At 42.0% G+C, this 27827-nt stretch overlaps 1 protein-coding gene across 1 annotated transcript in view; it reads right to left on the bottom strand.

The window, feature by feature from the left end:
• The window catches only part of LOC124131795 (exportin-6-like), a 55999-nt gene that overhangs the window by 10079 nt on the left and 18093 nt on the right, over nt 1-27827 (bottom strand). The window contains exons 7-23 of the mRNA XM_046495266.2: nt 25429-25864; nt 24901-25027; nt 22947-23056; nt 22314-22422; nt 21335-21427; nt 20563-20792; nt 19182-19274; nt 16812-16962; nt 14277-14423; nt 13205-13394; nt 12145-12300; nt 10859-10973; nt 8739-8798; nt 7718-7829; nt 4227-4382; nt 2689-2787; nt 87-317 (exon numbers count right to left, since the gene is read on the bottom strand). Coding sequence (XP_046351222.2) covers nt 87-317; nt 2689-2787; nt 4227-4382; nt 7718-7829; nt 8739-8798; nt 10859-10973; nt 12145-12300; nt 13205-13394; nt 14277-14423; nt 16812-16962; nt 19182-19274; nt 20563-20792; nt 21335-21427; nt 22314-22422; nt 22947-23056; nt 24901-25027; nt 25429-25864 — 2615 coding nt within the window. The remainder of the gene's footprint in view (nt 1-86; nt 318-2688; nt 2788-4226; nt 4383-7717; nt 7830-8738; nt 8799-10858; nt 10974-12144; nt 12301-13204; nt 13395-14276; nt 14424-16811; nt 16963-19181; nt 19275-20562; nt 20793-21334; nt 21428-22313; nt 22423-22946; nt 23057-24900; nt 25028-25428; nt 25865-27827) is intronic.

The raw sequence follows: 27827 nt of genomic DNA on the forward strand, positions 1-27827 counted from the left end.
GCTATCGGCCAGGTCACACATTCTGACGATCACATGTTAGTTGGTACTAGGGGACTGTTGTGAACCCCTACGGTATCCCAACTTACCGTGTCAATCTTGAAGTTGTGAGCCAGCACAGTCTTCTGGTTGTCGTCCAGGCCCTCCATGTTGGTGAGGAATTGGGGCAGGTAGGTGGAGTAGAAGCCATCAAAGTCGATGGACGCCATGTTGTACACGGTGATGACGATCTCCTCCTGCAGCAGGTCATGTGACTTCTGCACCAGCACCTGGATCAGCACGTTCAGGAACTGACACAGCATCATCTCCATGAAGATTTTCTGAGAATTGACGAAACAATGTGTAGGTAGTCTTGACAATGACATAAAATTGTAATGACCAATGCAGTGAAGGGTCAAGTGACACCAGGACATTCATGTGGAAGTTCCTTTCCTTTTCCTACCTCCTTTCTCTTGTATACTACTCAAAGGAAGTTAAGGATCACCCGATTATTTCATATTACTGCAGGTAATCTCTCATTTGAGGGCAGATTAACAATAGTAATATGAAAGAATCGATGATCCTTAACTTCTTTTGAGTAGTATACTTGCAATACGGTCACAAAAACACGGTTCAAACAACAGCACGCAAATATTCTTACGATACATGAGCGAGAGTTATTTTTAACAAGAGGACAATGTCAGCAATAAGGAAGAGAATATATACTCCGAAATGTTGTGTTCCTCAATAATAAAGAAGTTGACATCCATAAATTCTCTTCCTTATGTGTATCACTTCTAAATCTTTTCGAAAGACTTAATGTCAGCAACTTCAAAAACACCTTTCTGAGAAGTACATCAGATTTGCAGTCGTCGGAAAATCCGTGTGAAATGTCGGTATTATTGTAGTATTTAAATCAATAGTGATGAGTGGAATGATATCTCTCAATACCCGCTTGTCAAAATGGTCTGGCTTTTCTTTCTTCTTTGGATTGGAATGCCCCCATTTGCTTCGCCATCTGCAGATTTGTAACGCTAATCAGGGGAGATAATTCGGAATAAAGTCCTTTGAGAAATGCCAGTAGCATGCAATGTTCTTTTTGTGAAATAACAAAGAGATATCAGGGTGTTTCTCTTTTTGATTCACATTTTAAAAAATCATGACACCTCACGAATCATATCATGTTGTCCTTTGACAGCATGTCTCCATTGTTTGTTCTAACCCCACACTACAAGGCCATGCCAACGGACGCAAAATAACATGATAACCAACTTCTGTTGTGTGATTGTGTGTTTAATGGAAAATAATTGTGAAATCTGGGTGCAAAAATGATGGTTGACAGACCATAGGTCAAAGTTGTTGCCATGGAAACTTGAAACCATTTGCTTCGAAAATCCCATATCAACTATATCAAAAGGCACCGGGTTCACCACTAGACCTATCAATGTACCAAATGTAGTGAAGAAATATTGTATGGTTTTCAAGATCTGCAGTGGGAACTAGCATTACCACCATTTTCAGCCAAAGCAAAAGTTGCGAAAACTCAAAAAATGTTTTTGGGCAAAATCCCAAATTATCAAAAGGAACCAGTTCACCACTAGACCTACGATTTATGAACCAAGTTTTGCGAAGAAATATTGTACGGTGTTCAAGATCTGCTCCGGAAACAACATCTTTCACAGACTGAAACATGGACGGACAGTGGCCATTTTAAAACACATTGTTGGGGATAATGAAACCTGCTTCAACAATCTTGATGCTATTCGCGGTGAATATGATACATGATTAATATAACAAGAAAACAGCCTTATTACTATGCCCCGCCACGAGGCACATTAGAAGTTTGTTTGTTCACATAGTAGTGAACATAAACAATAAAAAAAATATAGCCTTAAGAAGAGATAGGCACTTGGGCTGCTTTTTTTACTTTAGAAAATGATTAAATGTGAAATTTATACACACAAAAGGCCCTTTCTCTGGAAATAATAACTCAGTCTTGATGAGTATCTCTCTCCATTGTACAAATAACATGGATCGAAGGCCGTAATTCTGTAAACAATTAATTGATGGGACCAATTTGGTCTTGGACTCAGTCTTGACAAGTCTCTTAGATCATGTAGATAAGCATACACACTTTCATTCATGTAGCTTCAGTAGTTTCTGAGAAAACTTGTCCCCATTTCACTTAGCATGCACCAAGTTGAAATTCATGGAGCAAGGGCCATAACTCTGTAAACAGTTAATTGACGGGACGAATTTTCAAACCCAGTCTTGGCAAGTATCTCTTAGATAAGCACGCAAAGTTTCATTCATATAACCTCAGTAGCTTCTGAGAAAACGTGTCCCCATTTCACGTAGTATGTACCAATCTGAAAATCCTGGAGCAAGGGCCATAACTCTGTAGACATTTAATTTACGGCATCAATTTTTGTACTCATTTGAGAACTCCGTTCCAATTTCCCCTGCTCCACCTCGTGCCTGGGATAATAAGTGGTTGATATTGTGATCAGCGTCTGTTTGGGTAAGATGACAAGCAATCAACAGTCACCAAGCTTGACTACACAGTACAATTAGGTCACCTCTGATGACCAGCAGGAGTGTGCTTGGGGCCTCTTCTAACCTTTGTTCCCATGGGGACAGAATGATCTAATCATACTGTTCATTTCGGCCACATGTGCTACGAAGTCAATCCCACATTGAACCGTCACTCACCTTATGATACAGTTTCCATTTGGAGTTGAGGCTTTCTAATGATTCGAGGTTCTGTTTAAATATTGCAATATCAGGCTGAAGGAATGACTGTCCATATGACTGAAAGAGAAACCAGATACACACCTCAACTCATCAAATACATCATCTCTTGAAGACAAGACATTTGGCCCAGAACTCACATATAGCTCATACTGAGTTGTTTAGTCATAGAGTCATACAATGTTGTACAGTCATACAATGTTGTACAGAATCATAGTCATACAATGTTGCACAGAATCATAGTCATACAATGTTGTACAGTCATACAGAGTTGTACAGAATCATACAGTCATACAATGTTGCACAGAATCAGTCACACAAATGTTGTACAGTCATACAAAGTTGTACAGAATGATAGTCATACAATGTTGTACAATCATACAGAGTTGTATAGAATCAGTCATACAAATGTTGTACAATCATACAGAGTTGTACAGACTGATAGTCATACAATGTTGTACAGTCATACAGAGTTGTATAGAATCATAGTCATACAAATGTTGTAGTCATACAAAGTTGTACAGAATCATACAGACATACAATGTTGTACTGAGTCATACAGAGGTGTATACAATCATAGTCATACAATGCTGTACAGTCATACAGCGTTGTATAGAATCATAGTCATACAATGTTGTACAGTCATACAGAGTTGTATAGAATCATACAGTCATACAATGTTGTACAGTCATACAAAGTTGCACAGAATCATAGTCATACAATGTTGTACAGTCATACAGAGTTGTACAGAATCATACAGTCATACAATGTTGCACAGAATCAGTCATACAAATGTTGTACAGTCATACAAAGTTGTACAGAATGATAGTCATACAATGTTGTACAATCATACAGAGTTGTATAGAATCATAGTCATACAAATGTTGTACAGTCATACAAAGTTGTACAGAATCATACAGACATACGATGTTGTACAGTCATACAGCGTTATATAGAATCAGTCATACAATGTTGTACAGTCATACAGAGTTGTATAGAATGATAGTCATACAAAGTTGTACAGAATGATAGTCATACAATGTTGTACAGACATACAATGTTGTACAGAGTCATACAGAGTTGTATAGAATGATAGTCATACAAATGTTGTACAGAATCATACAGACATGCGACAATGGACTTGGCAAGTTACAGATGAATACAAAGGGACTGAGTCTGTTTATAAAGCAACTCCAAAAGAGGCATGAATGAGTTGGATTTAACACAGATGTTGACCTAGTAGACAATGTTTTAGGTATATCACAAAGTGTTAGCTTGATGTGGGAGGAGAGCCCAGCTGAAGAAGGCAGTGGAAGATAAGTGAAGCAGACAAGCATGAGAAAGGTCTCGACAAACCAAGGACTATCATACTCAGGGCAAACCTTGGAGACGAACCCACAACCAGTGGAGTCTGGCAGGACCTTAGACCACTGGGCCATCATTTTCAAATTTAAAACAAAAGGAAAAGCTGAGAGACAATCTTGCTACTCCCGTCCTACCTGCATAATAGTCGTGAACTGAGGACCATTCTCCACATGCTCCGACTGGCTGTTGAGAGTCGACATGACTGACCCCTTGAAGAAGTAGCGCCAGTTGTTCATCAACAGCTCATGTAGCAGCTCGTATAATACTGACTTGATGTCGGGGGCAGGTCTCTGGAAGCACATGCAACATGGAAGACTAGCAACACCTACATTATCATTTTAACATCTAAATTGTTGTACACTGTTGTATGTGTCTGTAGCAAAGGTGTGTTGTACACTGTTGTATGTGTCTGTAGCAAAGGTTTGTTGTACACTGTTGTATGTGTCTGCAGCAAAGATTTGTTGTACACTGTTGTATGTGTCTGTAGCAAAGGTGTGTTCTACACTGTTGTATGTGTCTGCAGCAAAGGTTTGTTGTACACTGTTGTATGTGTCTGCAGCAAAGGTTTGTTGTACACTGTTGTATGTGTCTGCAGCAAAGGTGTGTTGTACACTGTTGTATGTGTCTGCAGCAAAGGTTTGTTGTACACTGTTGTATGTGTCTGCAGCAAAGGTTTGTTGTACACTGTTGTATGTCTGTAGCAAAGGTTTGTTGTACACTGTTGTATGTGTCTGTAGCAAAGGTTTGTTGTACACTGTTGTATGTCTGTAGCAAAGGTTTGTTGTACACTGTTGTATGTGTCTGCAGCAAAGGTTTGTTGTACACTGTTGTATGTCTGTAGCAAAGGTTTGTTGTACACTGTTGTGTCTGTAGCAAAGGTTTGATTAACACTGTTGTATGTGTCTGCAGCAAAGGTTTGTTGTACACTGTTGTATGTGTCTGTAGCAAAGGTTTGTTGTACACTGTTGTATGTGTCTGTAGCAAAGGTTTGTTGTACACTGTTGTATGTGTCTGTAGCAAAGGTTTGTTGTACACTGTTGTATGTCTGTAGCAAAGGTTTGTTGTACACTGTTGTATGTGTCTGTAGCAAAGGTGTGTTGTACACTGTTGTATGTGTCTGCAGCAAAGGTTTGTTGTACACTGTTGTATGTGTCTGCAGCAAAGGTTTGTTGTACACTGTTGTATGTGTCTGCAGCAAAGGTGTGTTGTACACTGTTGTATGTGTCTGCAGCAAAGGTTTGTTGTACACTGTTGTATGTGTCTGCAGCAAAGGTTTGTTGTACACTGTTGTATGTCTGTAGCAAAGGTTTGTTGTACACTGTTGTATGTGTCTGTAGCAAAGGTTTGTTGTACACTGTTGTATGTCTGTAGCAAAGGTTTGTTGTACACTGTTGTATGTGTCTGCAGCAAAGGTTTGTTGTACACTGTTGTATGTCTGTAGCAAAGGTTTGTTGTACACTGTTGTGTCTGTAGCAAAGGTTTGATTAACACTGTTGTATGTGTCTGTAGCAAAGGTTTGTTGTACACTGTTGTATGTGTCTGTAGCAAAGGTGTGTTGTACACTGTTGTATGTGTCTGCAGCAAAGGTTTGTTGTACACTGTTGTATGTGTCTGCAGCAAAGGTTTGTTGTACACTGTTGTATGTGTCTGCAGCAAAGGTGTGTTGTACACTGTTGTATGTGTCTGCAGCAAAGGTTTGTTGTACACTGTTGTATGTGTCTGCAGCAAAGGTTTGTTGTACACTGTTGTATGTCTGTAGCAAAGGTTTGTTGTACACTGTTGTATGTGTCTGTAGCAAAGGTTTGTTGTACACTGTTGTATGTCTGTAGCAAAGGTTTGTTGTACACTGTTGTATGTGTCTGCAGCAAAGGTTTGTTGTACACTGTTGTATGTCTGTAGCAAAGGTTTGTTGTACACTGTTGTGTCTGTAGCAAAGGTTTGATTAACACTGTTGTATGTGTCTGTAGCAAAGGTTTGATTAACACTGTTGTATGTGTCTGCAGCAAAGGTTTGTTGTACACTGTTGTATGTGTCTGCAGCAAAGGTTTGATGTACACTGTTGTACACTTGTCAGAGGGGTACACAAAGTAAGTGATCTAGACTACCAGCTGTCAGACTTTCATTTTGTGGAAGCCCCGGTGGCTGCGTGGGTTAGATGGCTGACTTTGTGTGCTCGCGATTAGGTGCCTCACTCTGGAAGTGTGGGTTCAAATTCTTGATGGGACTCAACCCCCAAAAGTACTAGAATTCCAACTATTACATTTGTTACACTGTTACATGTGTCTGAAGAAACTTTCCCCTTATTGCTGGTTCTGTGAATGGGACTCCCATTTGAACCCGTAAACCTTGACAAAGCGTTAAGATATACTGTAAATCTGGAAAGTTTGGCAAGCACGAAAGTACTGCGAAAACTGCAGTTGAGACGCACTTGCAATAGTTTCATAACACAGTTATTTTTGCAGACCAACAACGAACAAAAAATGTAAGGAGGCATATTTCTCATACTCACTTCTACACATTATGAAACCAGCCATCGCATGTAACAAATGTCATATTTGGGGAAACACTTTCTTAGTAAAGTACAGATTCTCGTACAAATTTGCCTAAATAACACTGAGTAGTCCAGGCAGATACTGTCAACTGAAACAACACATGCATCTAGTTTAGAAATCACTGACTGACACTAGGTTACCGTTTCATCACAACCGCTTCCTACTTTAAACAAGATTTATCAGATGACATATCCCCCAATCTGGTGCAATTCAGATATGGAGTTTGGCAACTCATTCCCCTTTTTTGGTTCATTGCCATTGGATACCTTCAGTTAATGCTGTTCAGTATTTTTCAATATTCCAAATCATCAAAAGGCACCAGTTTGCCCCTACACTGATCTTTAAAGCAAGATTCATCAAGAAATATTCAACGGATTAGGAGTTCTGCTCTGGAAAACTGACAGGACAGATGGATGGACAAGCTGATCGTTACATTGAAAAACTGGGGGATAAAAATAACATGTGCAATAGTAGCTTTGATTTTTTATAATCTTAACAGGGTGTAGCCAATCTTTCCTGATGCAGTTAAGGCTAATGTTAGCCACTTGCAATAATTTTATGGTGAAAACTCTCTAGATTTACAGTACACAAGTATTTGAGGAAGAAACGTATATATAAATATTTGAGGAAGAAACATACCTGTGCTATTATAGGGTAGATCTTCTCCAGACATATACTGAGTATTTGAGGGAGGAATGTACCGCTGCTATTATAGGGTAGATCTTCTCCAGACATATACTGAGTATTTGAGGGAGGAATGTACCGCTGCTATTATAGGGTAGATCTTCTCCAGACATATACTGAGTATTTGAGGGAGGAATGTATCGCTGCTATTAGAGGGTAGATCTGCTCAAGACATATACACAAGCATTTGAGGGAGAAACGTACTGGTGCTATTAGAGGGTAGATCTTCTCCAGACTTATATTGAGTATTTGGGGGAGAAACGTACCGGTGCTATTGTAGGGTAGATCTGCTCCAGACATATACTGAGTATTTGGGGGAGAAACGTACTGGTGCTATTATAGGGTAGATCTGCTCCAGATATACACAAGCATTTGAGGGAGAAACATACCGGTGCTATTATAGGGTAGATCTGCTCCAGACATATACTGAGTATTTGAGGGAGAAAGGACTTGAAGGAAGAACCGGGTTCCTGGACAATGAGCTGAAGGATTTTCAAAAACCTGCAAACAAACAAATGAACATGAGTTAACAGCTGACATAATACTTGTTTAAGAAGGTCCAAGCACTGCAGTCACTTCACATCAAAACACTTCAGATTAGTGAGTGAGTTGGGTTTAACGCCGCTTTTAACATTATTCCAGTTATATCGCGGGCGTGTCAGCTTAATGTGGGAGGAAAGCCCGAAGTGATGCAGGCCTCAGACATTTACCACTTCGGTGAAACCCACGAGCACGGGTATGGTGCTGACAAACCTAGAAACATAATCAGGGCGAACGGGGATTCGAACCCACAATCATAGGTTTTTGGCGTGCCCAGGGGACGCAACTCTGCACAGCGAATCACGGCGCCTTAGACGACTGGGTCACCCGTGCCCCCCACTTCAGATTAACACCAGTGTGTCATGTACTATTCTACGACACAATGCTGTACGGACATTGTTATCCTCCTGCTCTCCTGGAGAGTACAGGAGCAGACGTGTTGCTTATAGTCAAGAATCTCCTCATGCAATTCATTTCAACCACTACTGTGAACAAATGACACTTTCCTGTTTGAATGTGAAATCCCTGCAACCATCTGGTTCAGTGTGAGGTGACATGGGGTTTAATTAAGAAATAAACGACAAGTGGGAGATGTTTATCGTACAATAACACACAGCTGTTTATTGTACGATAAATGAATGGGCTTCACACATTGTACCCATGTCGGGAATTGAACACGGGTCATTAGCGTGATGAGCGAACACTTTAACTACAAGGCTACCTGAGCATGATCCTTTGGCGATACAAAGCCAGGTGATCAGACAACAGACCTTCCGCTCTCCAGGTAGACGTTCTACCCACTACATCACAGAGGCGGTTCCATCTGGCTGGAGGACAATCATATCCCCATTTGTATCACGTGACTCTTACTTTTCTATGACTCTGAATCCTGTTGAGCTTTCTTGGCTTATTGTCTCAGCAAGTTGTTCCCTGCACAAACATACAACTACAACTGAAAACACAGCTAAGTGTAACTTTTATATATTACACACCATTACAAAGAAATATAGACATATCTGCACTGTAGAAATTAAGCGATAAAAAATGAGGACGAAAAACATTTTCTTAAAATGTGAAACTCTCAGAACTACGCAGTTAACATTTGCTTTGCTTTTGTAAGGCTAAAAAAAATAAAAGAATTGGTCCTCAGGCAATGGGTTTTGAAAATATAGTGCAGGCGGGCGGTGTATTTTTGTTTTTTGTTGTTGTTTAAACTAGTATGTAAACAAATAAACAGTTGCGTACAATCAACCTGGGAAATGGCCTCCCTACATAAATGTATTCCTTGATGAGTAAAATACTGGAATACAGTGTTTGACTACTGTTGGACTTGGAATATTTAAGGATTTTTTAGGTTTTTTTAAAAATGGAAATAAAAATGAAACATGTGGCAAACTTAATGATGATGCGGGCGGTGTATGACAACAAACACTATATTTTTTTTAGCCCAATAACTTTAGAAAAGGGCATTTGTCAGCCGATTAGCCAAGTTAACCACTTCATAAAGAGAAGACCCTATAAACATTGACTAAAACCAATAACTATCAACTATTACCATGACTACTGCTCACAACATCTGTGCCAGGGACTAGGGATGTCATCGTACATCACGATATCGATGCATTAGTACATTTTAATGTCAATGCTGTACCGATACAAATTTATGAATCTCGATACTTAAGTAGTAATACCGTAATTGCCACAGAAACATTTACATTTATAGGGAATCAGAGTATTCCCCTTATATACTTATCCTGACACAACACTAGGCAATATTCCTTCTTGCTTCGATCATATAACAGTGTAGAATATTGTGAACAACAACAATCACCGAACACCCCCTCCGACACTGTTTCCTTCATCGCCCGTAGTGAACGGACATGTTTGCTTCCACTCCCCATTTATGGATTGGATTCGATCATTTTGGTTTGAATTGAATATCTCCCTATGTACATTTACCTACGGATCACTAGCACTTTGATATATTGATACTAAAGTTTCTGACCAATACAGCCACACCAGGGCCCCACTGTATTATGTGGTTGGTTGGTTTGTTGTTTAATGCCACACTCAGCATTATTCCAGCTATATGACGGCGGTCTGTAAATAATTGAGTCTGGACCAGACAATCCAGTGATTGACATCATGAGCATCGATCCACGCAATTGGGATACGATGACATGCATTAACCAAGTCAGCGAGCCTGACCACCCGATCCCATTAGTCGCCTTTTATGACAAGCATAGTCACCTTTTATGGCAAGCATGGGTTGCTGAAGACCTATTCTACCCGGAATCTTCACGGGTCCTGTATTATGTGACGTTTATTACCCCAGCTTGTCATGTGTAAGGAGCTAGGTGCCCTATGGTTAATATATCACTATGATAAAGGGAGCTGACTACATGGAGAAAAGGTTCATGAAGGTCCTTATTGCTTGTTCTGTGCAAGGAGCTAGGTGCCCTATGGTTAATATATCATTATGATGAAGGGAGCTGACTACCTGGAGAAAAGATTCATGAAGGCCCTTATTGCTTGTCATGTGCAAGGAGCTAGGTGCCCTATGGTTAATATATCACTGTGATGAAGGGAGCTGACTACATGGAGAAAAGGTTCATGAAGGCTCTCATTGCTTGTCATGTGCAAGGAGCTAGGTGCCCTATGGTTAATATATCACTGTGATAAAGGGAGTTGACTACCTGGAGAAAAGGTTCATGAAGGCCCTTATTGCTTGTCATGTGCAAGGAGCTAGGTGCCCTATGGTTAATATATCACTGTGATGAAGGGAGTTGACTACCTGGAGAAAAGGTTCATGAAGGCCCTTATTGCTTGTTCTGTGCAAGGAGCTAGGTGCCCTATGGTTAATATATCATTATGATGAAGGGAGCTGACTACCTGGAGAAAAGGTTCATGAAGGCCCTTATTGCTTGTCATGTGCAAGGAGCTAGGTGCCCTATGGTTAATATATCACTGTGATGAAGGGAGTTGACTACCTGGAGAAAAGGTTCATGAAGGTCCTTATTGCTTGTTCTGTGAAAGGGACTCCCATTTGAACCCGTAAACCTTGAAAAAGTGCTAGGAAGAAACTCATAATGTCATCGACTACATCTGCAAGAAAAAACAGACAGGGTAAACACATGACCATGGATGATGTTTGTTTGTTTGTTGTTTAACGCTGCACTCAGCAATAGTCCAGGTATATGACGGCGGTCTGTAAATAATTGTGTCTGGACCAGACAATCCAGTGATTGATGTCAAGAGCATCGTTCCACGCTATTGGGATACGATGACATGCATCAACCAAGTCAGGGAGCCTGAACACCCAATCCTGTTAGTCGCCACTTATGACAAGCATTGGTTGCTGAAAACCAATTCTAACCCAGATCTTCACGAATACAATGAAGTACAACAAAATCTTGGTCAAGAGTACAATAGTACAACCACCTGGTGACGCATTGTAACCCCTAGTCAAGTCTCAAAACAAATACATGGGGTACCAGGGACCTTTTCCACGTCAGAATGCCCACAGGGAGAGAAGCTAAAGGTGCTGGGGACGTATTCTGTCCAGGAATCTCCACAGGGAGACCAGCAGGATGTGCTGGGGACCTATTCTGTCCAGGAATCTCCACAGGGAGACTGGCAGGATGTGCTGGGGACCTATTCTGTCCAGGAATCTCCACAGGTAGACCAGCAGGATGTGCTGGGGACCTATTCTGTCCAGGAATCTCCACAGGGAGACCAGCAGGATGTGCTGGGGACCTATTCTGTCCAGGAATCTCCACAGGGAGACTGGCAGGATGTGCTGGGGACCTATTCTGTCCAGGAATCTCCACAGGGAGACCAGCAGGATGTGCTGGGGACCTATTCTGTCCAGGAATCTCTACAGGGAGACCAGCAGGATGTGCTGGGGACGTATTCTGTCCAGGAATCTCCACAGGGAGACCAGCAGGATGTGCTGGGGACCTATTCTGTCCAGGAATCTCCACAGGGAGACCAGCAGGATGTGCTGGGGACCTATTCTGTCCAGGAATCTCTACAGGGAGACCAGCAGGATGTGCTGGGGACCTATTCTGTCCAGGAATCTCCACAGGGAGACCAGCAGGATGTGCTGGGGACCTATTCTGTCCAGTCATCCCCACAGGGAGACTAACATGGGGTGCTGGGGACATAGCCTCCCTAGGTATTCCCACATGAAGAGAAGCAGGGGTTGCTGGGGACCTATTCTGCCTCGGAATACTATGGGGTAACAATGAATAAAGATTATTTCAAAGCCACTGACCTGTCTGTTGTATATATATGGGGAAGATAGTAAGTGTCATCTGTATAGACTCCTGGAGCGACTGGTAGCAGATCTGTTTGGATTTCACCACCTCTCCAGCTAAAGATTCGATCAAGTCCTGCATGATCTGTAACGTTGCCCTGATGACAGGCTTGACTGGAAGGGAGGAAGGTAGTCATGGTTACCCTGCCTAACTAGGCTGGAGTTATGGAGTTATATTTTGGCTTTTGAGTCTATGCATAGTCCAATCAATATCGCATAGTGAAATCGACATTCAGTTCGTCAACTGACGCGCACATTTTGGTCGATTGCAGGATTTGTAAAGCATGTGTACAGTTAAGAGATATTTTCCAAATCTTTTCATGTTTTTAATCATGGTGCTCACGTGATTTGACACACTTTGCAAAGTAAGACCTGTTTTATTACAGTATAGATCTTAATTATCGATCAGATCATCTTCACAGGGCGACACCATTTAATTTGAAGCAAATGCAAGTAATATGAGAGGCGGAATCTGATTGGTCAATAGGAGGGAGGGACATAGAAGGGACATAACTCGCCATAGCCTTGGGTGGCGCTACGATCGAGCCCAAAAATGTCAAAAAAGTGGTAGAAACTGGACTTTACAGTCAGTTAACTCCCTTTGCTTCGGAAAGATGCATATTCACCAATGTATGCAAAGTTGTTATATTTGTAGGAATAATGGCAATAATGGAAACAGTACATGTATAACGCCTGAGAATCATAAGATAAATGCTGCAAACCTATCAGCCAACAAAAACAGTTGTCACCGCTGCACCGGCCCAAATAGGTTTGTTTTGGGAGCCAATTACAGAGCATGTGATTTCAGTACTTTCACTTGGACATTTAAATACTTTCTACGAATATTAGGAAGTGTTCTCTCTCTCAGAAATTGACTTAATGTATTTTGGGAAATTGATATTCACAAAACAATTTGCAATCATTTTTTTTCACTTTACTTGCCCTTTAATAAGTTTAACAATGAGCAGATTCATTCCGCGAGGGTGAATAGACGAGAGGTGGAAGTCAAGGGACTTACGTTCTTGCTGTAGAACTTTATTGTCGGCTAGGTCCGCCATTGTTTTGACCTGAATATAGCGTGCGGTGAGCGACTGTATAAAACTCTGATGATGTGAAGCTCTGTTTGCCCAGTCCTGCTCCAGTTCTGGTAATCCCGGCCAGGGCAGCAACAGATAGTGGGACAACGACCGGCACATCAGCAGCTGGATCTGTCAACACACACAACACCACTGCTGCAAGCCACAGACATGCTTTCCTTCGTTCTTATAATATATATCCAAATACGACCGGGGTGACATTGAAATAGTTTGAATTTCACCAGTGTAACAGCAGACTGTTGGTAGTTTCAAAACCAACAATAGTAAGCATGAGATTTCTCATAAGCGGTGAGGTGAAATCGGGTTTTAATGGTGCGTCAAAGATTATTGCACTTATATCGCCGTGTGTGTGTGTGTGTGTGCGTGTGCGTGTGCGTGTCTGTCTGTCTGCATGTACTAGTCCGGACTGATGCCGATTTATAGTGCAATTTAACTTGAATACCCAACTCAGACACAGTATACTGACTCCGAGCCGACCAGTCCTTGTTCAAGCCCCTTAATACCGAGCACCAGGCAGGGTAACAACAAGTAACATCTTTTAACGTTTTTTGGTTGAACCCCGGACCTTCCGCTCTCCGGGCAGACACTCTACCACTAGGACATGGAGACGGTCTTCTCATAAGCAGTAATATTTGACGCTACTTTATTGTTTGAACAAAATAGATATGGAGTTCCCTAAAAGAAACACATCTGCAAGAGCCAGTGCTAGATGATGAAGTATTCGATGATGTGGTATGTTTTCAATAACATAGAGAAAATATTTAGTAGCAGCATTCATTCCTAAACATGAACACATTTTCTGGAGGCAGTAGTTTTACATGCAGTTTTAAGTTTTTATATGTACAGGATGCAGGATTTCGCGCCTGGTGCATCCCTGATCCATAATATCGATCATATCAAGTAGCAAAGATATTAGTAATTAACATGACATGAGTGACGTGAAGGCTCCTTGACCGGCCATGTTGTACATGTGACAGGGTAAGGGCAACGTACCTCCTGCTTGAGTGACGTGAAGACTCCTCGACTGGCCATGTTGTACAGGGTCTGCATGCTGGGGAGCTGGATGAGGAAAGAGGGTCTCACTGTGGTGGCCATGGACAGAAACAGGTGGGCTGCAGAGTGAGCCACTCTCTCTGGAACCTAAACCAGGATCCGAGTCAATCATAAATACAAAACTTCAATCAAATTTGGAATTTCAGCATCTATTCATATTGAATAAGTAACTAGAGGTCTTTTCAAGGAAGAGGCTCCTTGACTGCCATTTCTTCAGTGGCCAAACATACCACAATGCACTTCCAGGAACATGGCTTTCAGTGGCCATACATACCACTATGCGCTTACAGGAACATGGCCTTCAGTGGCCATACATTCCACTGTAAACTTTCAGGAACATGGCCTTCAGTGGCCATACATACCTCTGTGCACTTCCAGGAACATGGCCTTCAGTGGCCATACATACCACTGTGCACTTCCAGGAACATGGCCTTCAGTGGCCATACATACCACTGTACACTTCCAGGAACATGGCCTTTAGTGGCCATACATACCACTGTGCACTTCCAGGAACATGGCCTTCAGTGGCCATACATACCACTGTACACTTCCAGGAACATGGCCTTTAGTGGCCATACATACCACTGTGCACTTCCAGGAACATGGCCTTCAGTGGCCATACATTCCACTGTGAACTTTCAGGAACATGGCCTTCAGTGGCCATACATATCACTGTGCACTTTCAGGAACATGGCCTTCAGTGGCCATACATACCACTGTGCACTTCCAGGAACATGGCCTTCAGTGGCCATAGATACCACTGTGCACTTTCAGGAACATGGCCTTCAGTGGCCATACATACCACTGTGCACTTTCAGGAACATGGCCTTCAGTGGCCATGCATACCACTGTGCACTTCCAGGAACATGGCCTTCAGTGGCCATACATACCCCTATGCACTTCCAGGAACATGGCCTTCAGTGGCCTTCAGTGGCCATACATACCACTGTGCACTTTCAGGAACATGGCCTTCAGTGGCCATACATACCACTGTGCACTTCCAGGAACATGGCCTTCAGTGGCCATACATACCACTGTACACTTCCAGGAACATGGCCTTCAGTGGCCATACATACCACTGTGCACTTCCAGGAACATGGCCTTCAGTGGCCATACATACCACTGTACACTTCCAGGAACATGGCCTTCAGTGGCCTTCAGTGGCCATACATACCACTGTGCACTTTCAGGAACATGACCTTCAGTGGCCATACATACCACTGTGCACTTCCAGGAACATGACCTTCAGTGGCCATACATACCACTGTACACTTCCAGGAACATGGCCTTCAGTGGCCATACATACCACTATGCACTTCCAGGGACAGGACCATGATGACTTCAAGACCTTGACCAAACTTAAGCCAATTTCTTAAAATGCAAGATGACCGTCTTATGATTGTACAATGAGTGAGTGAGTATGGTTTTACGCCACCTTTAGCAATATTCCAGCTAACCATCACATCACATCAGGGGACACCAGAAATAGCTTCACACATAGTGCCCATTTTGGAAATCCGGGTCTTCAGCGTGATGAGCGAAGGCTTAACCACTAGGCTACCCCACCGCCCCCATTCATGTACAAGAACAGATGCAAAAGTAACTGGCACCAAAAGATACAACTGGGATATGCAGCTGAATTTGAAACATTAAATGGCCTGACCAGTGCTAACATACAAGGAAGTCCCCTTGAAAGTTTGAAATTCTACCTCCAGGATGGATTTAACAACTGATTCAGGCTAGCTGTGATACAACTAACTTTCATAGACATAACCTCATAGACAGCCTTGACCTTGATACAGATGCCACAACCATCCAACCACTTGTTGAAGTAGGATTTCAAAATATCATGCAAACAAAGTTTGTCTGTGGAGGTAACCATGCCTATGAAACTACTGACAATAATTAACCATGTTTGACAAAACCCTAAATACTGACTTAACTTGACGTAACCTTTTGAAAGTAGGGCCCCATCCTAGAGAAGGCATATACTATATTTAGTGATAACATTTAAAAAACCTTTTGTGAAAGTGTAACCACAAATTTATTCATAAAGAATTTTCCATCTCACTACCTTAACCTTTGACCTTTCATCACATGTGATAAACAGATTCCCAAGGGCTACTTAGTAGTAGATCCTGAAAGGATATCTCCTAATGTCAATAGGCTTTACATAATAAAATTCACTAGTGGCCACAGTCAAACTGACACAAAAGCTTCAAACAATGACCCTTTATTATTTAGTAACATGGGCACCAGTCATGTGATCGATGCTCATGATACTAATCACTGGATTGTCTGGTCCAGACTTGATTATTTACAGACCGTCGTCATATAGCTGGAATATGGCTGAGTGTGGCGTTAAACAACAAACCAACCAACAACCAACATCTGACACCAGGCAGGAAAAGGGCCACTTGAGCTATAAGTATTTCAAATCTATCTGAAAATTTGATATTTAGAAATTTTGCAAACCTCCTTATTTATTAGTGGTGCAACTGCATCAATAAGCTTGACGATGAGGTTGTAGAGCTTCTCTTTCTCCTGATTGGTTCGTTGAGACACTCCGTACAGTTGAGCTAACCAATGAGCATAGGCCTTGGTGGCTGCCATAGCCTGAGCATGACTGAAAGGAGGGAAAACAAATGTATTTCTCAGAATAAAAATATCAGTTATACTTATCCTGACCCGTACTATTGCTTATCTCAGCACACTTCCAAACTGTGTTCCCCCCCCCCAAAAAAAGCAGCTCACCCGAATGCACCCCAGGTCTGTGCATGCATACCAGAAACACGTGATCAAGCCAGTATATTGTCACTCTCTCTTTTCCCTTACCTAACGTCCGAAACACAGAAAGAGGGGACGGCTGGGTGGGAACTATAGCCTTTGAGTCAGGATAAGTATAAATGATATTTTTACTTTAAAATATACATATTTTACCTTACCCTGACTTATACTATTGCTTGAATCCAACGGAAAGTGGTGGGTTCCACCTGTGTGCATGGTTCAGGTCGAGATCTATTCTAATAACCCCCTCTAAAACGAAAGTCATGAACTCAACTCAATCATTTTCACTCAAGCTCTGAACTATGCAGTAAAACGGGAACATGGACTCTCGGTCATTGGTTAAGGGACAATAACCTTACGTCAGTAGGTCTGAATGATAACAGGGAAGTATTCTGTAGGGAGGTCTATCTTCTAGTAGGTACTGTAAGTTGTTGCGTGACCACTTATTGTCCAAATTAGTGAATTCCAGCAACATTTTGTGTGGAGAAGTCTCTGAGAGTAGGGAAGAGGTTGTCTGATCTCCAGAAACAACCTGCCATGATCGTCAGAATGGAGCAGTTGCTGCATGAACCTCTGAGGCTGCATGAAGGCCGAAGCCTCCATGAAGGTCTGCAGCTGCGGGAGGACAAGTCCAACATGTGCAGCTGCGGCTGCGGCTGCGGCTGCGGCTGCGGAGATAGTGGTGTAACCACTGTTGGAGACTGCGCGGAGGTGGTCGTCTATGTGCCGACTTCCCAGACCCTTCCACGAACCCCTTCATGGATGAGGCAGCAATCGGCTTCGTGGTGGTGATCACATTAGCATAGATGTGTTCCCTCTTACTCGATGAGACAGAAGAAGAAGTCTTCTTCGCCAGGGATTGAAGCTTCTTCTTGGGATCAGAAGAAACAGCAGAAGATTTCTTCTTCAATCTAGTGGAACACTTCTGATGCCAGGGGAAGAAACTGTCGGGCTGACTGGTTGGATCAGTGGAGAGGGAGGCTCAAAAAGAACTTCCTCTCTGAAGTAGGCTCCCTATCTTGCTCTCATGAAAGTGTAGTTAGTGTCTCTGAGGTGAGGTGAAATGGGGTTAACGCTGCGTCCAAGATTATTGCACTTATATAGCGACGTGCATGTATGTGTGTGTGTTTGTGTGGCTGCTTGTACTAGTCTGGACTGATGCCGATTTATAGTGCTAGCTCACTGAGATACCATGCCGCAGTTTTACATGAATACCCCACTCAGACACAGTATACTGACTCTGAGCCGACCAGTCCTTGTTTTAGCCCCTTAATGCCGAGCGCCGGACAGGGTAACAACAAGTACCATCTTTTAACGTCTTTTGGTATGACGCGGCCGGGGATCGAACCCCGGACCTTCCGCTCTCCGGGCGGACGCTCTACCACTAGACTACGGAGGCGGTTACAGTGTCTCTGATGAGGATGATGCAGAACGAGATGACTCCCTCTCCTTACAGTCCATCTTCTTTCTCTGTACTATGAACAGGTACTGTGCAAATTCTTCTTCGCAGAAACTACTCCTCTTGTCTGTTGTGCAGTGTTGAGGGATGCAGGATGAACAGATGGGGATCTCGATCTTAATTCTGAGATATCATGAATAAAGAATGATAGAAGAATAAATAATTTTATGAAAAAAAGTTAATTTTTGATAGGATGGCATGGATTACAAAGCTCAGGAAATTTTTCCCCAACCAATGCAAAAATAAGAGAGTGACAAGTATACTGGCTTGTCGCATGTTTCCAGTGTGATAGCGCAGACTAAAGGTGGATTCGGTGAGTTGTTTTTTCTGTTCTCCGGAAACAGAGTTCAGGAAGTTTCCACTACCTTTCAGAAATGAGTTGAGATCAGCAATAGCGTGAGTCAGGATAAGGTAAAACACAGTAAATTTGATATCAACCTTACACAATACAGTCTGAACAAACACCACATCATAAATATCATGTTCTTGATACCCACACTGTTACATGTCATGATACATACGCTTTCATCAGTTTTCAATAACAAGGTATGACCTCTATATCAGCTATTCGTGAGCAAGTTTTTCCGTGTAATACTGACACTTGAATGAAGTCCGGCTGAAGCACAGACTGAGCTACCGACGTCACTTCAAAGAGCTTGTGTTTACTTCCATACGTCACTGTCTCCACCAGTCTGAAAACAGGAAAAAGGTCTGTGCAGATTAGATTTGCTGAACCAACAACTTGATCTAAAAGTACCTAGAGTGAGTGAGTATGGTTTTACGCCACTTTTAACAATATTCCAGCAATATCATGGCGGGGGACACCAGAAATGGGCTTCACACATTGTACCCATGTTTGGAATGAAACCCTAGTCTTCGCCCTACGAGCGAACGCTTTAACCACTAGGCTTCCCAACCGCCCTTAAAGTATCTAGAGAGCAATGTAAGTATTATCATTTCACATTGTCATAAATAGGTGTTGATTTCCAGTGTAATCTGTAACGACATCCAAAATAACAATAACTAGCCTTTGCCCCAAAATACCACGATACCATATATTTATATGTATAGTATGACCCAAGTAATGTGCAACCTCCATTCTTGGGTACAAGTTTCAAGAAAAATTGCTATGGAATAGTGGGCCGTCAAAAACTACATCGTATCACTTCAGGTGAATGAACAGGAGACAACCTAAGTCAACAAAATGTGAAGATAAAACATCAGTGAATTGTTTTTACTGTATGCTAGGCATTGCATGCAGAGATTTAGATTACCGTGTGTGATATCAATTGGCGTGAAAAATAAGCCGGAAAAAAGCATAACCGTGATAACTCATTGACTGCCTGTATTATGTACATCCTCCTCTACACGGCTGCATTTTTTTAAAACAAAGATAGATTTGGTTTGTTGTTTAACCCCACACTCAGCAATATTCCAGCTGTATGACGGCAGTCTGTAAATAATTGAGTCTGGACCAGACAATCCAGTGATTAATATCATAAGCATCGATCCACGCAATTGGGATCGATGGCATAGATCAACCTGTCAGCGAGTCTGACCACCTGATCCTGTTAGTCACGTCTTACGACAAGCAGAGTTGCCTTTTACGGCAAGCATGGGTTGCTGAAGACCTTTTCTACCCCGTATCTTCACGGGTTCTTTAAAACAAGGAGTGTACATGACAAGAAAATATGTATCAATAATTATCAATGAACTTGAGCAATCACAGAAACTACATACCACTGCTTCAGTACCACATGATCAAGTGAGTGAGTGAGTGGGTTTTACGCCGCTTTTAGCAATATTCCAGCGATATCACAGCGGGGGTCACAAGAAATGGGCTTCACACATTGTACCCATGTCGGGGATCGAACCCGGGTCTTCGGCGTGACGAGCGAACACTTTAACCACTAGGCTACCCGACCGCCCTCCACATGATCAAGAGTTTGTAAAGGTGAAAACCAAGAAGGAAATGTTTACTTGTCAACCAGAACTTGTGCAATGGTGTATCTCTCGGCAAACTTCTCCCCAATAAAATGATCTGCCAATCTCCCAAGTGCCTGCAGAAGGGATGACAGATCTCTCAGTGTGCAGTGAAGTCTCCGACACTCGTTCTCGCCGGTGATGTTGAGCCGACGCCCCTGCATGCCGTTAATCACACATGTCTCCAGCCCCATGTACACATTCATATAATCCTTGAAAGGCTCCCACTGAAAGTTGTAAATGAACACCCACACGTATACGTCTCTTCAAAGTATGCAACAGAATCACAATCTGTTAACTGAATGACTGAACTATTTCTTAGCATTGAGAGACTTACATACACTCTAATTAAAAAGACTAAACATACATATACAGTAAACTACGTTCATAACGAGCACGCTTATAATGAACTGACGGATAAAACGAACATATTTTTTTGTCCCGGCCATTTGCTGTATATTTGCTGTACATACGCTGTATATATGCTTATAACAAACTACAGTTATAACAAACCAATATCAATGGTCCGTGCATGGTATAAACCCCTGAGAGTGTAAATGAGAATTTCCGTCAATATTGCAGCTACTTCATATAAACATGATAAAGGCCATCTTGATCTCACAGTTTCTCTTGAAACAATAATATGTCCAAATCAAATAAAGACAAGAACATAAGACTACAAAGTGTTATCTATGTTATCTGAGCATGTATGGACATAAGTTGCTATATTTCTGTTATTTAATATTGAATCAGAGAAACATGAACTCACTATAAGCTGGAACGTCTCCGCTGTGAGGAGTTCAGCAACTTTGGCTATTACTTCCAGACACTGACGAAGGAAGTGCTGCCACTCTGTCTCCGACTGAAATGACGAGGACACACAAGACTTGTCATTCTCATGTTTCATGGTTATCCTTCATCAATGCATTTAACAACTTCCTACTGCCTAAAGTATTTGCAAGGATATGTTTATTTGTCAAGGGAGGGACTGTTACTTAACAACACTGTCACCATTACTTCAATAATATCACCATTTGTAAGTTTTTTTTGTCTGTTTGTTGTTAAAGCCGCACTCAGCAATATTCCAGCTATATGACAGCGGTCTGTAAAATAATCGAGTCTGGACCAGACAATCCAGTGATTGACATCAAGAGCATCGATCTACGCAATTGGGATATGATGATGTTTCAACCAAGTCAGCGAGTCTGACCCCTCAATCCCGTTAGTTGCCTCTTAAGACAAGCTTTGTCGCCTGTTACTGCAAGCATGGGTTGCTGAAGACCTATTCTACCCCAAATCTCCATGGGAATTCAAGTCTGGACCAGACAAACCATTGTTGGAAGGTATGAGGAACAATCCACAACATCAGGGCATTATGAATGGACACATATTCCCTCCAACCTCTAGCAGATGAGGCTATCATCATGTAATCATTCCATGTCACCACCATTACACCAACATTTGACATGACCCACATGTTGGCCACGTGGGTCTATGGCACCAGAATTCGCTGTGCAGAGTTGCATCCCAGAATCCAAAGATCACGAGTTTGATAATTCGACCTGATCATGAGTCGTGGTTTGTGAGAACTCTACATGTAGGACCTATCGCTTTCATTCCACGCGAAGCTGCTATGCCGTGACCAGTGCTGCTTGAACAGTATATCTGTTCTCTATCCATGATCATGTCAGTGGGATGGTAGCCTGAAGTGATGTACTTCCTGGATGGAGAGCACAGTATTTACTCACATCATCATCCAGCGTGTCGTCATCCAGCTCCTCCAGCTGAGACTGGTTGAAGCGGAACTGGAACTTCTGCAGGATGTGGGACACGAGTGACAGCAGCGCCTCCTGGTATCTGTCAGACAAAAGGGAGATAATGAGGAACACCGCTGGAGGCACTCTCGCAATGTTACAACACTTCTTGTTCAACTAGGGGCGGTTGGGTAGCCTAGTGGTTAAAGCGTTCGCTCGTCACGCTGAAGACCCGGGTTCGATTCCCGACATGGGTACAATGTGTGAAGCCCATTTCTGGTGTCCCCCGCACTGATATCGCTGGAATATTGCTAAAAGCGGCGTAAAACCATACTCACTCACTCACTCTTGTTCAACTACAGGTGTTATTGTAAACTTGGTTATTGGTAACAATAAAAAGAAAGAATTAATATATACCCCAGTAGTTATCAAGATTAGTGCAAATGAGATCTAACATCAGCTTAAGTAGATTTTAAGATTACTCATGGTAATATATGGACTATTATCATGATTAGTAGCTGAGAATACTAGAACCCATAGTTCAGGGAACATTACATTACATGCTAAACACAGTGCCGTACATCTCCTAATTACTGTACACGTGTCTGGGGAGACTCCTAAGCATACCTGCTGACTGTGTTGAGGCCATCTGCCGTCCTCTCCTGTAGTTTTGTCAGCAGGTAGTCCAGGAAGGTGTTCCAGATGTCCAGACAGTTGAAGAAGCCATCATTGCCAGGCTGAAACAAACATGTCACACTCAGCCGACTTCGGGAAAGTAAACACATACTGTAAAACGTGAAATTAATGCGTCTCCAAAAGAATGTGACCGCTGGACCCTAGCCAAAACTGCGACACCCCCTCCTCTCAAGCATCAGTGGATTTATATCTAAACAAAATGTCCTCTGTCAGGTTTACAGGAGAATCCTCACTCTAATCCAACCTTACATTAATCCAATCACACACCAAATAGCACATTTATTAGCGCTGAGTAGAGTACTTCAGCTAAAACAATATGTGCGCGCTGGCTCGTGTCGGCCTTTGATGCAGTCGCAAAGAGCAAAGACATCGTGTTGGGTGGTGTCTGTCTGGACTTGCAGGTGTGATCAGTGATGACATGAGTGAGTAGAACGCTTGTCTTGACCCCAGCAGTGACAATTCACAGGATGTAATTAGTTGTTTGTTTTAATTTCACGTTTTACAGTATTACAGTAAACAGCGTTTATAATGAACACGCTTAAAACAGATATATAACGCACTATTTCTTCGGTCCCGGCATTGGCTGTATATTTTAACATATAAAATAATGGATATAACGAACATGCTTATAACGAAATAACTTATATAGCGAACTCACTTTGTGATCCCACGTGGACTCTGTCAACGACAATGCTTTTGTTTATAATGAACTGTTAATCTCTGAGCTAATCACGTATCACCTATCAGCCTATAAAAACATCCGCGGCCACACGCAGCTCTTCAAAATGGGCAATAAACAATTGAAGGCAAGTGATTAACTGGAAAAGTACTGACACCATGACCCCAAATTACATCCTCAATTAACAATAATATAAGTTATAACAGTGATTAGGTTATAGGCTTTGAAGTGGATAACTGTCTTTAAATGCAATGACTACAGAGGAAATTCAGTCGAAATGCTTATAACGAACAACAGTTATAATGACCTTAAATTCTTTGAGTTCGTTATAACCTCACGCCAAAGACCCGGGTTCGATTCCCGACATGGGTACAATGTGTGAAGCCCATTTCTGGTGTCCCCCGCCCTGATATTGCTGGAATATTGCTAAACTCACTACTCACTCACACGTTATAACCATAGTTTACTGTACTCTACCAGGAACATTCTATTTGGTCAAAAAGGTTTCAAATCAATAACTGCCAAAGATTCAAACTGCTGATTTGAAACTGCTGCATCAAAGCGAAAGCTAATCATGCTATTATTATAGAAAAGAACTTCATTCTCAGTCATGGTCAGGAGTCATTTTGAAATAATGATCTGTACTATTGTAGGTTAAAATGCAGATTTTTGTTTTCTACAATCTTCACATTAAGGCAATACATTTCGCTAAAAAACATGATAGAAATCAACTAAGAGTGTATATCAAATCTTCTGACATCTGGGAGTTTGAAATTTGGCCCTTTTCTCTCCCCAACTGTGATATTGCAAGAAATGGGCACAAATACGACTCTATGGCATATTAACTATACTTAAATTTGCCTTATCAAAAACAACTGCGTGAACAAAAAACTATGGTTTTTTTGTTTGTTGTTTAACGCTGCACTCAGTAATATTCCAGCTATATGACGGCGGTCTCTTAATAATCGAGTCTGGACCAGACAATCCAATGATTGACATCATGAGCATCGATCCACACAATTGGGATACGAAGACATGCATCAACCTAGTCAGCGAGCCTGACCACCTAATTCCGTACATCGCCTCTTACGATAAGCACAGTCACCATTTACGGCAAGCATGGGTTGCAGAAGACATATTCTACCCCGGATCTTCACGGGTCAACAACAAACTAGGAGTAAGCCTTAGAACACTGTGCATATTTACCTGTCTGAAGGTATACTTGAAGAGAAGCGCGAGGAATTCTAACACAGGGAACTGGGCACTGCCCTCAAACCGACGCAAGTGTATGCTGACAAAGAGGCGTAGGAAATCAGTGAATTTCTCCACATAGCTGAAAGAAAAACATCAACAGCAGGTTATCAAGTATAATGTTGTAGGATGACTTATTCACAGACAGATAATAGCCTGATAAACTTGCAATGATAAACTACTGCATTCAACATAGACACCCTGTATCACCCATAAAAGCATCTGCCATATTAGCATGACGCAAGTTTTAAAAAACCAGCAAATCAAACTTAGTAAATTTAATATATGGGAGAAAAGAACCCCCTGATGCAGGTCCTCAAAACCCATGACCACAAGTATGGTGCAGACAAACCAAGGATCAGAGAGAAACTCGGATTAGAACCCACAATCATAAGATCCTTCCACATGCCCCACCAAGGAACCTTCGTGTTATTACAACAGAAAATCCCTCTACATGGGGTACAAAATGACAAAGTCACCCACCTATCTTCAAGTTCTGCTAATCTGTTTCCTGTGGGGTTAGTCGAGCTCTCCTTCGTCATCTTTTGTAACAAGTAAAATGTCTGCTGAAACATCTGCAGCAGAAAGTCTTCAAACTCCTGTGGGACACAATTCTTGGATAACAGCTCATTGACACAGTTCATGGCAAGCACCCCCAGACACTGAGTGCTGTTAGAGAAGGACATATTGGGGCTGGACGCCCGGTTGTTGCGCACCTCGCAGCCGAAGCCTGCGTAGTGGAAGATGGTGCTGAGCAGTGTGGGGGTGATGGTGGTGGACAGCGGGATCCAGCTGAAGTAGTGAGCCAGGCAGGATAGGGCTGCGGAACACAGCTGCTGGGATTCATCGTCCAGGGGAGGAAGCGCTTCCATCCGTGTGCCTCGGATGGGAGACTTGAACATACTGCTTAGAAGAGTGTCTTGAAAAAAATAAGACAGGCCATGAGAGTAATGAAGTTGTACAGCTTGTGCAAATTTCTTTATAATGCTACTATATATTTTGAATTCTACATTAAAATATCAACATGACTTGTGGAAAAAGTTCTCAGAAGATTATGATAGAAAAGATGACATTTTAAACATTAAAATTAACTGTAAACAATGAAATTAATTATTAATGATTTGGTTGGTTTGTTGTTTAAGGCCGCACTCTGCAATATTCCAGCTATATGACGGCGGTCTGTAAATAATCGAGTCTGGACCAGACAATCCAGTGATTAATTTCATGAGCATCGATCCACGCAATTGGGATCGATGACATGCATGAACCAAGTCAGAGAGCCTGACCACCCGATCCTGTTAGTCACCTTTTACGACAAGCATAGTCGCCTTTTACGGCAAGCATGGGTTGCTGAAGATCTATTCTACCCCGGATCTTCACGGGTCAATTATTAATGAAAAAAAGTATCAGTACCATATTCAACACAATTAGCACCCCGCTCTAATAAGCGCCCACGACGGTATTTGTTAAGCATGCACATAGTATTATTTGTAAGAGACATATATATCTAAAGGGGTAAAATACGGACACAGATAGTTTTTTTACGTTCGCCAAGGCATAAAGTTTACAATCTTTCAATTCTGTTAAAAAACAAAACTGCATACTGATAAGCGGCCCCCTTTTCTAAATTTGAGAGCGCCTTACATCGAATACGAATGTAAAAAGGTTGAGTGCCTCAAGGTCACATGACGGCCAAACTGAATATTGTTTTGTTTTGTTTGTTTGTTTATTTGTTGTTTAACGCCAAAATAAGCAATATTCCAGCTATATTCTGGCAGTCTGTAAATAATCGAGTCTGGACCAGACAATCCAGTGATTGACATCATGAACATTGCTCCACACAATTGCATTACAATGACATGCATCAACCAATCAGCGAGCCTGACTGACCGATCCTGTTAGTCACCTCTTACGACAATTGTTTTGTAGACACTGCAGTTATCAATAGATCGGGTTTATCATAAAAGTCTGGTCATAATTGGGCCTGGACAAGAAAACCACAGGTTGATAGCATGAACAATAAGTATTTGTCACAGAGTGACGAAATATCCCCCGCCTGTACACCATAGTACCAAATATGAAGACAATCCAGCGATTAGTTCTTGAGATATTGTGGCAACACCGTTTTCCAACTCCAAAAACAGATTTGCCTGCTGTGACCTTGAAAATGGGGTCAAGGTCACCAAATCTGACAGGTGTATGCGGTGTCTGTATATACACTATAGTTCCAAATATGAAGACAATCCAGCGATTAGTTCTTGAGATATCGCGGCAACACCGTTTTCTAACTCCAAAAGCAGATTTGCCTGCTGTGACCTTGACAATGGGGTCAAGGTCACCAAAACCGACTGGTGTCTGCGGTGTCTGTATATACACCATAGTTCCAAATATGAAGACAATCCAGTGTTTAGTTCTTGAGATATCGCGGCAACACCGTTTTCCAACTCCAAAAGCAGATTTGCCTGCTGTGACCTTGAAAATGGGATCAAGGTCACCAAAACCGACTGGTGTCTGCGGAGTCTGTATATACACCATAATTCCAAATATGAAGACAATCCAGTGTTTAGTTCTTGAGATATCGCGGCAACACCGTTTTCCAACTCTAAAAGCAGATTTGTCTGCTGTGACCTTGGAAATGGGATCAAGGTCACCAAAACCGACTGGTGTCTGCGGAGTCTGTATATACACCATAGTTCCAAATATGAAGACAATCCAGTGTTTAGTTCTTGAGATATCGCGGCAACACCGTTTTCCAACTCTAGAAGCAGATTTGCCTGCTGTGACCTTGAAAATGGGATCAAGGTCACCAAAACCGACTGGTGTCTGCGGAGTCTGTATATACACTATAGTTCCAAATATGAAGACAATCCAGTGTTTAGTTC

Source organism: Haliotis rufescens, unplaced genomic scaffold (genome assembly GCF_023055435.1).
Source record: "Haliotis rufescens isolate VD_foot unplaced genomic scaffold, xgHalRufe1.0.p SCAF_20, whole genome shotgun sequence".
Taxonomy (NCBI): domain Eukaryota; kingdom Metazoa; phylum Mollusca; class Gastropoda; order Lepetellida; family Haliotidae; genus Haliotis; species Haliotis rufescens.